General features: G+C 35.5%; 1 protein-coding gene across 3 annotated transcripts in view; it reads left to right on the forward strand.

Annotated features, from left to right (window-relative positions):
• LOC107753586 (ELKS/Rab6-interacting/CAST family member 1-like) overlaps positions 1 to 12,117 on the forward strand; it is a 32,296-nt gene that overhangs the window by 14,579 nt on the left and 5,600 nt on the right. Inside the window, exons 10-18 of one of the 3 annotated variants that reach the window (XM_016569775.1) lie at positions 1,129 to 1,269; positions 1,517 to 1,710; positions 2,030 to 2,041; positions 3,193 to 3,280; positions 3,411 to 3,542; positions 6,257 to 6,417; positions 8,850 to 8,997; positions 9,257 to 9,358; positions 10,076 to 10,132. In XM_016569775.1, coding sequence (XP_016425261.1) covers positions 1,129 to 1,269; positions 1,517 to 1,710; positions 2,030 to 2,041; positions 3,193 to 3,280; positions 3,411 to 3,542; positions 6,257 to 6,417; positions 8,850 to 8,997; positions 9,257 to 9,358; positions 10,076 to 10,102 — 1,005 coding nt within the window. In that variant the 3' untranslated portion in view covers positions 10,103 to 10,132. The remainder of the gene's footprint in view (positions 1 to 1,128; positions 1,270 to 1,516; positions 1,711 to 2,029; positions 2,042 to 3,192; positions 3,281 to 3,410; positions 3,543 to 6,256; positions 6,418 to 8,849; positions 8,998 to 9,256; positions 9,359 to 10,075; positions 10,133 to 12,117) is intronic. The other 2 variants (XR_001641482.1, XM_016569776.1) reach the window with 2 other exon arrangements.

A 12,117-nucleotide genomic window follows, 5' to 3' on the forward strand; every position in this document is an offset into this window, starting at 1 on the left:
TCCTCCGTAAAATGCGTTGCACACATCTGAATATTTGGGTTGATCTGTTCTGGAACAGTGTTGTAAATACAACTTAACCACTGATTTCTAGTTGTGTCCTCTTTTGGAAGGCCAAACAAAGTAATTTTGCTTTCGCAACGAAACACAGCGTCTTCACAACATGGCGGTGGCGGCAACAGCGAGAATAAAGTTACGCCTTCTTTCTTTGTGTAAACATTTGGATGGTGTTATGCAAATGTTCCCACACAGTGACGTAGACATGTTGGGGGCGTGCTAGAACGAGCCGTTTTAGGAGGGCATGGACGAGTCTTAACTTTTAAATAGAATATCTCTTTGGGTTTGAGACTTTAGTCTTTGCAACTTTAGGGATCTTTTCTATTCACGAACAGCTTGTAACACTCCAAAGAGAAAGGAAAACTTGAAATCGCATCATATGACCCCTTTAAACATATATCAAATTCAGATATTTTCAAGATAGTCTTAACACAATTTTGCATTTCGAGTTCATGTTGGAGTTTTAAGTTTATTTATAGTTTTTATTAAATTTATTTAATATGTTGGCTTTTTTTTAGATTTTTATATTTTAGTTTAATTTTTTGTAGTTTTGTTATGTGCTTTTGTCAATTTTTTATATTACTATTTATTTTGTTTAATTTATTTTTATTAGTAATTTTAGTGCTTCAAATTAAACGTATTTCTGTTAGCTGCCAAGGTAACAATTCTCGTTTAGTTTAAGTTTTTCATCTAATATTTATATTTCAATATTTCAATTGACAAAAATGTTTTTGATAGTTAACAGTTAACAGTAATAACCCTGCTAAGTTAGAAATATTTAGATTTTTTTACTGGAACACAAGAAAAAATACTGATTAAGAAAATTATTTGACATTTATTACGAAAAGAAGGTCTTGATGTCTCTAATATGAGGAAAAAAATACTTTGGAGTCATTATTCACATAAGATAGTCAACTTCAAAACATGATTTTAGGCAGATATCCTATGTGACAGGTTGGTTGAGTGCCTGTCTAAACAGATAAACCGTGATGCCGTGAGCTTCTAAAGGTACATGTATGCTACAAGTGTTTGATGGCTCTATACCCGGGACCTCAATGCTGAGTTTGGCTTCAGACTTCTCTGCTGGACCTCAAAGAGCATGCGTCGTCGCTGGCCTCATCTGGTCTGAAGAAAGACTCCAAACTGAAAAGCCTAGAGATCGCCCTTGAGCAGAGGAGGGAGGAATGCATTAAACTTGAGAACCAACTAAAGAAGGTGAGCGAGAGTGTATTTATTCAAAAGATTGGTACCTTATAGAATTCCAACCAGCAATCTACCATGATTTCTAAAAAACTGCAAAGGCTGAAGAAATTCATTGGTCAAAAAATATGGGAACCCAATGCATAGTATAAGTATGCAAACTGGGACGTAGCTATTACAAACTACAAATGGGAGCGTAAGAATGGCTGTATGTGAGTTTGTGTATGTTTGTGGGTGTATTTATATCACGGTGATCTATTAGACCCAGAGTGCCGCAGCCAATGCACAGGCCAACGCAGAGATATCTGAAAGGATTTCTTCACTTGAAGCTGATGTGGCCAGACACCGAGAAGACTCCGCCAAAGCCCAGGCTGAAGTTGATCGTCTATTGGACATCCTGCGTCAGATGGAGAACGAGAAGAACGACAAAGACAGAAAAATCAGTGAGCTGGAGAGGTCAGTCTGTGTTTCCCTGGTCGGCTTGATTTGGTGTCCCCACTTTTAAAAAAAAATTTGATTATTTGTCACGTTGGAGAAGCAGTACAAACGTGTTACGTCTTTTCTCTTTTTTGCTGCCATGTTTAAGCATCGCCGTCAAAACTTTTTTAGTGTCTGCGTTTGACGAGGTTGATGTTTTGACTGGGCTTCTTTCCCTCCCCTTTGAGTTTTGCGTTGAAGCACTGATCACATGTGTTTTTTTCTCACGCTGAGTGGCCATTGAACTTCTGCTTTGTCTCCCTCTTTTTCACTTTTTCACCTGGAAATGTGTACCTAGTGTGACTTCCAGGTTAGTAAATACGTGTACTTCCACACACATAAATGGAGTCCTCAAGAACGAGAGCAAAATCTGTTAAAGACCCCATGAAATCAAAGTTTTGTAGCTTTAAACTAGTGTATACTTAAATTTTGAAAAGACCTAAAAGTTAAAAAGAGAAAAATAACTTTTTAAAGACGTGCATTTAAAATATACAGTCTTTCTCTTCCAGGAAATCTGGCCAAAAATATTAATGACACATCTTGAAATAGAAAATTTTTCTGGGGATGCACCAATATTAAAATTCTGGCCAATAATTATTTTTATCTTATGACCTATAAACGATACATTTTACACTATTTTTTCAAAATAAATTAAAAGTAAAACCCTAAAAAATTTAAAATAAATAATTTTGAATGCTACATGTGAATTTAGGCATCTCAACAATATAATGTACAATATGAGAAATTTCAATTCATTCTGAGATTTGGTCAAGATTACACTTAACAGTGTTACTAAAATATTAGTGTTTGTTAAAGATTAACTTTAAATTAGTTTTAGATGACAGCAAAAGTTGTTTAAATATAAAAATAGGGAAAATGAGCATGAACAAATATTTACATTAATATTAATATTAGAAATGTATATAATTATATAATACAATAAAACAATAAAATTACATATCTGATCATTTATCTGATATCAGATCAATTTAAAAGTCTTTTTAAACAATATTATTGTGCATCCATTTTGTCTAAACACAATCTCTCTAGAATAAGATTGTCCCACCCCTAATCCCACCTGACACTGTCTTGAAAGTTCATGGATGACATAAAGTGTTTTGCCTATTAACAAAATAAATAAATAAACACAAAAACAAGCCCTTCGTTATGTCCCTCGGAAAACTGCTTTCGTCAAGTCGATTTCATGGGGTTTTAAGTGAAAAGAAAGCAAGGGAATGTATTTTGTTCCTCTGTATAATCCCTGTTTTAGCTTTATGACTAGCACAAGGAAGTTATTATTTATGTGATCAGGCTTAGTGATATTTATTAACCAATAATAATACCAGCTCTTTTTCCAGCTATTAAATAGTCCACTCCACCCCAAATCTCTTAAAACTCTTTATTTTACTATTAAACCCCGGAGAGTTCCTCTCACAAGCGCCCTTCATGTTTATGTTTCAGGCAAATGAAAGAGCAGAGTAAGAAGTCCTCTGGCAAACACAAGGAGCTGTCAGGGAAGGGCAGAAATGTCAACGATGGCCCACAGCAGGTGAGACGTACAGAGAGATAGTTATGACAGCTTTGTCATAAGCTCCTCTGTTTTGACAGATCGCTGTATATTTAAACATTGTCAAACTGTGCTGGTGTGCATATGATGAGCTGAGCCCCGTCTACCTCAGGAGTCCCTGCGGCAGAAGGCAGAGCGCATCGAGGAGCTGGAGGAGGCTCTCAGAGAGAGCGTTCAAATCACTGCCGAGAGGGAGATGGTGCTGGCGCAGGAGGAGGCTGCACGAACCCACCAGGAGAAACAGGTCAATACTACAAGACTTACTATTTCAGAATCGACTAGTGACTCCTTAACTATTCGATGCATCTCCAAAAACGATGAAATGCCACCCTAATGTTCTTGACACAAGATGCTCAAAATAAGAGTGAGTTGTGATGCAGTTGTCAAAGACGTCTGTCTCTATGTTGATGTGGCGATAGTGCTTTTAAGGGGATTAATTTAAAGATGCAACTTCTAAGAGAGTGGTTTACTGTGAAAACTGTCTAAAAGCTAAAGCACAGCATGCTGGTTTTCAACCAGGGGGCCTCAGCTAACTTCCAAGATGATTTAATTTGATTTAAAATAAGATAAAATAAGCATTAAAATAAACCAAAACAATTAAAAATCAAGGTTTTTTTTCTTTAAAGAACCATGATTTCCACAGTCTTGAAACTGCCAAATTTTAGTAAAGTGTGATTTCCAGACCTAGAAAAGTCAAAATAATTACAGTAAATGAATGAAATCTTAAAACCCAATGGGCATTTTTATAATGATTTTCTTCTTTGGGGGTGGTGGTAAAAGTCCACTTAATAGCAGGAAACTACAAAAGCCATGGGGTCTTCAAATATTGTTGTGGAAAATGGGAGGGCCTTGAAGTCGAAAAAAGTTGACAACCACTGAGCTAGCATGCTAATCAAAGCACCACCACTAAAAATTTCAAGGCTAGAAAAATAAGGTAAGGTAAGGTAAGTTGGTCAAGCTGAAATTTGGAACATGGTAGTCGGTTTCTTGTTGGTCCAAGGTAGTCTACCAGGACTAACCAACTTGAACAAGGTTGAACTCTGCCCATCTAGCTGATGGACAATTTAGATCAGCTTGGACCAGCTAGAAACCATTTAATACCATCAGAAGCCAATTATGCCTGAATTTTCCAGTAGAGATTAAATGATTTCTTATCAAAATGTTTAGAATCATGGCACCTGTAGTAAGCAAAGTCAGTGTTTAAAGGGGTCATGAACTGCTTTTTTTATTTTGTACTGTTCTCTAAGGTCCACTTATAATGTTATCAAGATTTTTACATCAAAATACATAGTTTAGAAGTAATAAGCTATTTTCTGTTCTGTTTTTAACCCCCCTCATCTGAACGCTCTGTTTGAATTGATTTGCCAATCTATGATTGGCTAACAGTTGTGTATGTTTGACAGCCTACACACTGTACATTATAGTTGGACACAGCTGTGATTTAGGTTAAAACGCATAAATACATATCAAATGATCTGTAATAACAGACAAAGCAATAGTGACCACGTAATAAAAACAGTTACTCACACTCGGATCCAATATATCTGGCACAGCATCGTCTTTTAGTTTCAATCTTTCTGAAAATCCCACGCGAATTGTGTCTTGTTTGTAAATGAATCTGCAGTAAAATGAAGTGAACAAAGGACCGAGTTCTTACTGACGTGGTCTGGCTAAACAGGCAGTGATGTAGAAGCAGGCGTTGATCTTCTTCTGCGGAGGTGGAGTTTAGCCACACTATTACATCATAGAGTGACACATTCCACAACCTGTCGTTTTGGCAGATTGGCTTCAGTGTAAGCTGTTTTTAGACTAACGAGAAAGTTTTGAGTTCTGAAACTTACAGGATGTTTTTATAGCACAGTGACCTTTTATATATCAAAAGATCAAGGGAATTTTGATTTCTCAGTTCATGACCCCTTTAATGCTTTTTGCAAAAAACACTTAACAGATAACTGATCATGATGTGTTAGAGCAGGTCATATGGTATTTTAAAGTGTCCTAATATTGTGTTGGAGTCCCCTACAACAGGTTTAAATGCAGCTAAGGTCAGAAAACATTGTAATTTTCACATTTTACATTTAATATTAGAGTCATTTGCCAATGATTTCGAAACGATTCGTTCCAGCTCTCGTCTCTACCGCATTAACCTTATAACTGCCGGTGCAGCAAAGTAAACAGCAATTTCACAATGATTATGAAGTCTGTGTGCTACATTCTTTATTATGCAGTCACATTAGCGAACATTTCGCCAGTAAAAAAAATGGCCCATTGTTGATGCACTCTGAAAAATAAAGGTTCTTTATTGGAATATATAGTTTCATGAAGAACCTTTAACATCCATTGAATCTTTCGATTGCACAAAAGGTGGAAAAAGGTTCTTTAGATACCTGAAATGTTCCTCACGCTAAGACAAAAAATGGTTCCTTTAAGAACTGTTCAAGAAGGGTTCTGTGGCAAACCCAAAATGATTCTTCTATAGCATCTCAGCCAAAACCCCCTTTTGAAACCTTCATTTTTAAGACTGTAGTGTAGCAATGAATCACAGGTTACACAAAAGTCACTTTCAAACCAAGCAGCTTGTTGGTCAACATGGCAAATTCGCGTGACCACCTTGAACATTCTTTTACACTCACGCAACATTCCCAATCACGTGGATTCCTATTTAAAGGGGTCATATGATGTTGCTAAAAAGAACATTATTTTGTGTATTTGGTGTAATGAAATGTGTTTATGCGGTTTAAGGTTCAAAAAACACATTATTTTCCACATACTGCACATTATTGTTTCTCCTCTATGCCCCGCCTTTCTGAAACACGTCGATTTTTACAAAGCTCATCGGCGAATTTCACTCGCAAAAATTCCCAGAACAGCGATAAATGTGACAACACATTTAGTCACTTTGTGAAGTACAGAGTAAACAGTAATGAATAAGTTACCTTCTGTTTATGTCTTTAAAAGATGGAAGAGCTACTGGGAGCGATGGAGAAAGTGAAGCTGGAGCTCGAGTCCATGAAGGCCAAGATGTCATCCACCCAGCAGTCTCTGGCAGAGAAAGAAGCTCATCTGACCACACTGAGGGCCGAGAGGAGGCGACACCTGGAGGAGGTGCTCGAGATGAAGTGCGTTATCAACTTTCTTTGTACATCTTATCATAACAGTGCTTGCAAAGAAACCGAAAACTGTGAATCAATGGAGACCGAAAGGATGAAGTGAGTTTGCAGATGTTTTGTGAAATTAAAAAAAATTATTTTGCGCAGACTGCAGGCTATATTTCATACGTAGGTTGCACATTCAAAACAGATTGTTTTAAATGATTTTATCCTGTTTTATACATTAATAAATCAAGACAGTGACTAAATGACCAACTTCACGTTGGCCTTCATAGCAGCATGAAAAACAGTAGTGTTATTCAGATTTTAAATTATATACAGAAAGCGGGCAACATAATACAAGAACTCTTCCATCCTGTTATTATGAATGAAGCTGTCATTGCTAGTTTACATAGTTTCATGCGTCTGCGTACAGCATGAGCTCGTTGACTGTCCATATGCAGATTTCTTCCATTATAATCCATAAAGCTGCCAACAATGCAGAATAAATCTCTTATTTACAACATATTTTCACTTGCCATGTATATATATATATTGGATGTTAGACCATCTACATTGAAAATTAGTGGTCTGATGCAGTGGAATTTGACCTGTTGGTAAGTTAGTTCATAATCTTCATTATTTATTTATTAATTGAACACATGCAGTCTAGTCCCTTAGTGTCATGCGTCAACATAGGAACAGCAACAAACATCAGATTGTAAAGATTTAAAATATATTTAATCTTCGACTGCCGTTTGTGCAGGATACACGTTTGCTATGTGTTATATAATGAATTTAATGAGATCTAAATAAATTGCTTTTCCAGATGACATATTTAAATCATTAAATAACCATCGTTCACATGAGAGCTCATTCTGAGGTCACTTTGGCAAGCTGTAGTGTTAATAATATAAATCAGTTAATAGAGAGTAAACGGGGATAAACATCATGACAGAAAAATAGGCTGTAAAACTTTAACTTGGTATATTTTTTCGTGCCATGTATTTGTGCAGATAATAAATGCAGAGGATGATTCATTCTGCACGTGGCTCGTTCTGTTTGCTATTTCTGTCTCCACACTTCAGCCCTGCTCCTGGGAATCTGTAGAAAAACCGAGAATAAGCAAGCTATTTCAGTCTTTCTGAGACAATTATGCACAATCATTTTGACAAAATCCATATTCCCCTGAGATGTTTTGTACTTGTGAAAGCAAACATCCTTTAACCTGCTCCGTCGAGTGTTGTAAGACTCCTGGTCATCGTCAGTAAGGTCAATTGCTTTGAAGAGGATTTCCACAGTACTCCAGTAAAGTGCTGTTTGACATCGAGCTTAGACTACTAATCATTTCAACCAGAGTTATTATGGTTTTGAAAATGTTGTTTTATTTTTGCATTTTGTTCTTAATTTGAATTTTAATTGTGTGCAATTACTACTACTACTACTAAAATACTTTTTGACATTGGGCTTGGGCTTCTAATAATTTCAACCAGTGATATTACAGTTTTGAAAATTTAATTTTGATTTATTTATTTTTGTTCTTAATTTTAATAGTTTTAATAGTGTGCAATTAATAATAATAATAATAATAATAAAGTGCTGTTTGACATTAAGCTTCGACTTCTAATCAATTCAACCAGGGTAGTTTTGAAAATGTAGTTTCATTAAATTTTTTGTTCTTAATTTTAATTAGTGATGTTTGGCATTGGACTTTGCCTTAATTAATAGTCTGCAATTATTATTATTATTATTATATGTATATCATAATGATAGTATACTATTATAGTATTAATGATAGTATAAATGTTGTTGGACATTCGCCTTTGACTTCTACTCATTTCAACCAAGGTTATTATAGTTTTGAAGATTTAATTTATTTTTTGTATTTTTGTTCTTAATTGTAATAATAATAATAATAATAAATATTAATTTATTAATAATTTATTAATTAATAATAAATTCTGTTTGACATTGGCCATTGACTTCTAATCATTTAAAGTTTAAACCAAAGTTATTATAGTTTTGATCATTTAAATTAGTTTTATTTTTCATTTGAAATAGTTTTAATAATAATATATAGATCTATATATGTGACCCTGGACCACAAAACCAGTCTTAAGTCACTGGGGTATATTTGTAGCAATAGCCAAAAATACATTGTATGGGTCAAAATTATAGATTTTTCTTTTATGCCAAAAATCATTAGGATATTAAGTAAAGATCCACCCTCAGATTCTAGATTTTCAAATAGTTGTATCTCGGCCAAATATTGTCCTATCCTAACAAACCATACATCAATGGAAAGCTTATTTATTCAGATGATGTATAAATCTCCATTTTGAAAAATTGACACTTAAGACTGGTTTTGTGGTCCAGGGTCACATGGATATAGATATGTTTTTAATTTAGTTAACAAAAATATTTTTTTTTCCTTACTTGATTTCAACAATTGTAACTCACAGACAGGAGGCTCTGCTGGCAGCCATAAGTGAGAAAGATGCTAACATAGCTTTGCTGGAGCTGTCTTCATCCAAAAAAAAGAAGACACAAGAGGAAGTGGCCCAGCTGCGGAGAGAGAAGGACCGTTTGGTGCAGCAGCTCAAACAGCAGGTACGGACTCTGCGTCACAAGGCTCCGACCGAGTGTATCTGTCTGTCCTCAAGGTCAGGTTGTTTGTTTGTTTTAAATTTTGAGTTGCTGGAGAACTTAAAAAGCCTAGACAAAATACATCTTTGTTTTGACTGGTGGGTTTCTTAATGCAAACAAGGTCTATTGATGTGCTTTTAATTGATCTCTTCTCAACCCCCCCGTTCATCCGTTTCTATCCCCCAAATCTTTCCTTACATCTGTGCCTCGTCTTTTTTCCTAGACACAGAACCGTATGAAGCTCATGGCGGATAATTATGATGACGGCTACTTGAAAACACCCCCTGACCAGACCAACCACAAACCTCCAAAATCACCCGATCAGGTCACAATCTGGTCCTACAAACATCAGCAAACAGTTAAAGGGACAGTCCGCCCCAAAATGAAAATCCTGTCATTATTTACTCACTCTCATGACGTCCCAAATCCATAAATAACATGAGGAAATGATGACAGCATGTTCATTTTTGGGTGAACTGTTCCTTTATAATTGTTACGCTCGTCAGCTTTTTTATTTAGTGGAAATTCAATATGGCTGAATATGAAATAATTGTACCGTTGCTGTATTTTGCTTATCACATATACATGAAAGCTTAATCTTAACAGCAAGCCAAAGAAAAACAAATTGGAGGCGTGGTCAGTTTCATTTCATTACTTGTTAATAAAATATTCGTACTAGAAACTGAATTGGAAACGGATGCTCGGTCGTCCATTTCCATTGCAGTCGCGTCGTCGTAATTGAAATGAAGCTGCCCTCATCTTCAACGCAGACGCCATCATTTCCTTTTACTGCCTTCATATTGATCATAACTTCTCAACCCTATGGATTTCTATTATTCATGACTGTAGAAATCGCCCCTAAGCACAGATCCAGGATCAGTTTCCTTTAAACCTCATAATTCAGCATTTCACATTGACGCGCTGAAAGCTGATCTTGCGTCTGTGCTTACGGGTCGCTTCTACCTGGATAAAAACGCATACTAACCTGATCTTTTTTCCCATGCTGCACTTGGCTAAAACCCTGCCATCTCTTAACCAATAGGATGATGAGGAGGGCATTTGGGCATAGCCTCACTGGCAGCCATTTTGTTTTAGAAGGGTGAGCATTTCTTTGATGGACATGTAAAAGCCAATCTCAGCTGCCCTGTTCCTCCCCATGTGACATCAAACCCTGCCTGTCTCGCTGTGCCTGTTTGAGATTATTGGCTATGTCACCGCAGTGCAAACAAGCTTCTGAGCTTTCCCGTGGGATGTTTTATTAGCAAAGAACTTTTCATATTTCAGAGGCCATTTGTTTATTTCTTTGATGGACATGTAAAAGCCAATCTCAGCTGCCCTGTTCCTCCCCATGTGACATCAAACCCTGCCTGTCTCGCTGTGCCTGTTTGAGATTATTGGCTATGTCACCGCAGTGCAAACAAGCTTTCCAGTGGGATGTTTTATTAACAAAGAACTTTTCATATTGTTTTGATATAAAACCTACACGCATATAACTCATTTAGAAACTAAATTTCTCATTTCATTGCACTGCTATGAAATAGTCTACAATCTCATTTCTCCTGGTTTTGATTTTCCACCTTTTGAAGCCTGTTAGCTCTTTGTATGTTTTTGTGGTTAAACATAATCCCAGATGGTGCATTAAGACTGTATTTCCCACACTCGCTCTCACCAGATTCAAATCCTTTTCTACAGCAACAAAATCATTTTTAAACATGCTGATAAACAATTTTTAATTTGCAGGTTTACAAAATCATAAAATTTCCCAATAACTTAGTTACATTATTTACTTTCCATTACAGTACATGTATAATATAGCTAATAGACAGGATACATATAACATAAAAAATTAAATTTGTATGTGAATTTTTTATAAAAATGTCAAGTACAAAGTTAAATATCCAATATAATAAATAATGTGCATAGACAGTGAGGGTTGAGGCCACATTGAGAATCTGAGATTCGAAATCTAATTTAAATCTGGAAAGTTTAAGCATTTGTTATATAGAACATCCTAAATATTAAAAAATTCTGAAATTATAGACTCCAACGTTCAAATGTTTGGGACATTTCTTTGTTGAAAGTACATGTACTGTAAAATAAAGTGTAACCAATATTTCTATTTCATATAAATCCTTTCTATTCATCAAAGAATCACCAAAAAATATCAGTTTTCACAAAAATATTAAGTAGCACAACTGTTTTCAACACTGATAATAAAAATGTTTCTTGAGCAGCAAATCAGCATCTTAGAATGATTTCTGAAGGATCATGTGACACTGAAGACTGGAGTAATGATGCTGAAAATTCAGCTTTGCATCACAGGAATAAATTACATTTTAAAATATATTCAAATAGAAAGCACCTATTTTAAATTATATTAATATTTCACAATATTACTGATTTTACTTTATTTTTTATCAGATAAATGCAGCATTAGTGACTTCTTGCAAATGCATAAAAAAATCGTTCCGACGTCAAACCTTGGACTAGTATATTACAATTAAATTATGATAGCAAAAAATGCTAGTATTAACCAGGGATGCTCATTTTGATTTTATTTCCTGACCAATAGCTCAAGCATGTCAACCCATCTTTAACCGTGCGTTTTCATTTTTTTAATTAATTAAAAAAGAATGACTTCCAAACCCAAAATGCAGCCATTATTATTAAATATATCCATTTGAGTTAGTCTAGCTAGAGGAAATTACTGCACGGCAGTTTGCTGTCAGTTTACAGAAACATCAACTAAAAAGGAAGACTCAGAAGACTCATTCAGTATTTAACGAAACCAATGTTCACTGGAAGCTAAGCATGACCCAGAATGAGAAAAGTGAGAAAAGTAAAAACTAAAATCACATTAAAGGGGTCCTATTATGCTCTTTTACAAACTCTTGATTTTGTTTTGGGGGTGTACTAGAACTGGCTCTAATACTAGGTTGTTCGAAAAACATTATTTTTCACATATTTTACATTATTACAACACCTCTCTCCCCAGTCTGGCATGAACGGTTCGAATAGTTCCTGTATCAAATGAAGGCCCGCCTTCTGAAATACGAAATGTGCTGTGATTGGTTAGCTAGGCCA

The sequence above is a fragment of the Sinocyclocheilus rhinocerous genome, unplaced genomic scaffold (assembly GCF_001515625.1).
Source record: "Sinocyclocheilus rhinocerous isolate Xijiao unplaced genomic scaffold, SAMN03320098_v1.1 scaffold200, whole genome shotgun sequence".
In the NCBI taxonomy this organism is placed as follows: domain Eukaryota; kingdom Metazoa; phylum Chordata; class Actinopteri; order Cypriniformes; family Cyprinidae; genus Sinocyclocheilus; species Sinocyclocheilus rhinocerous.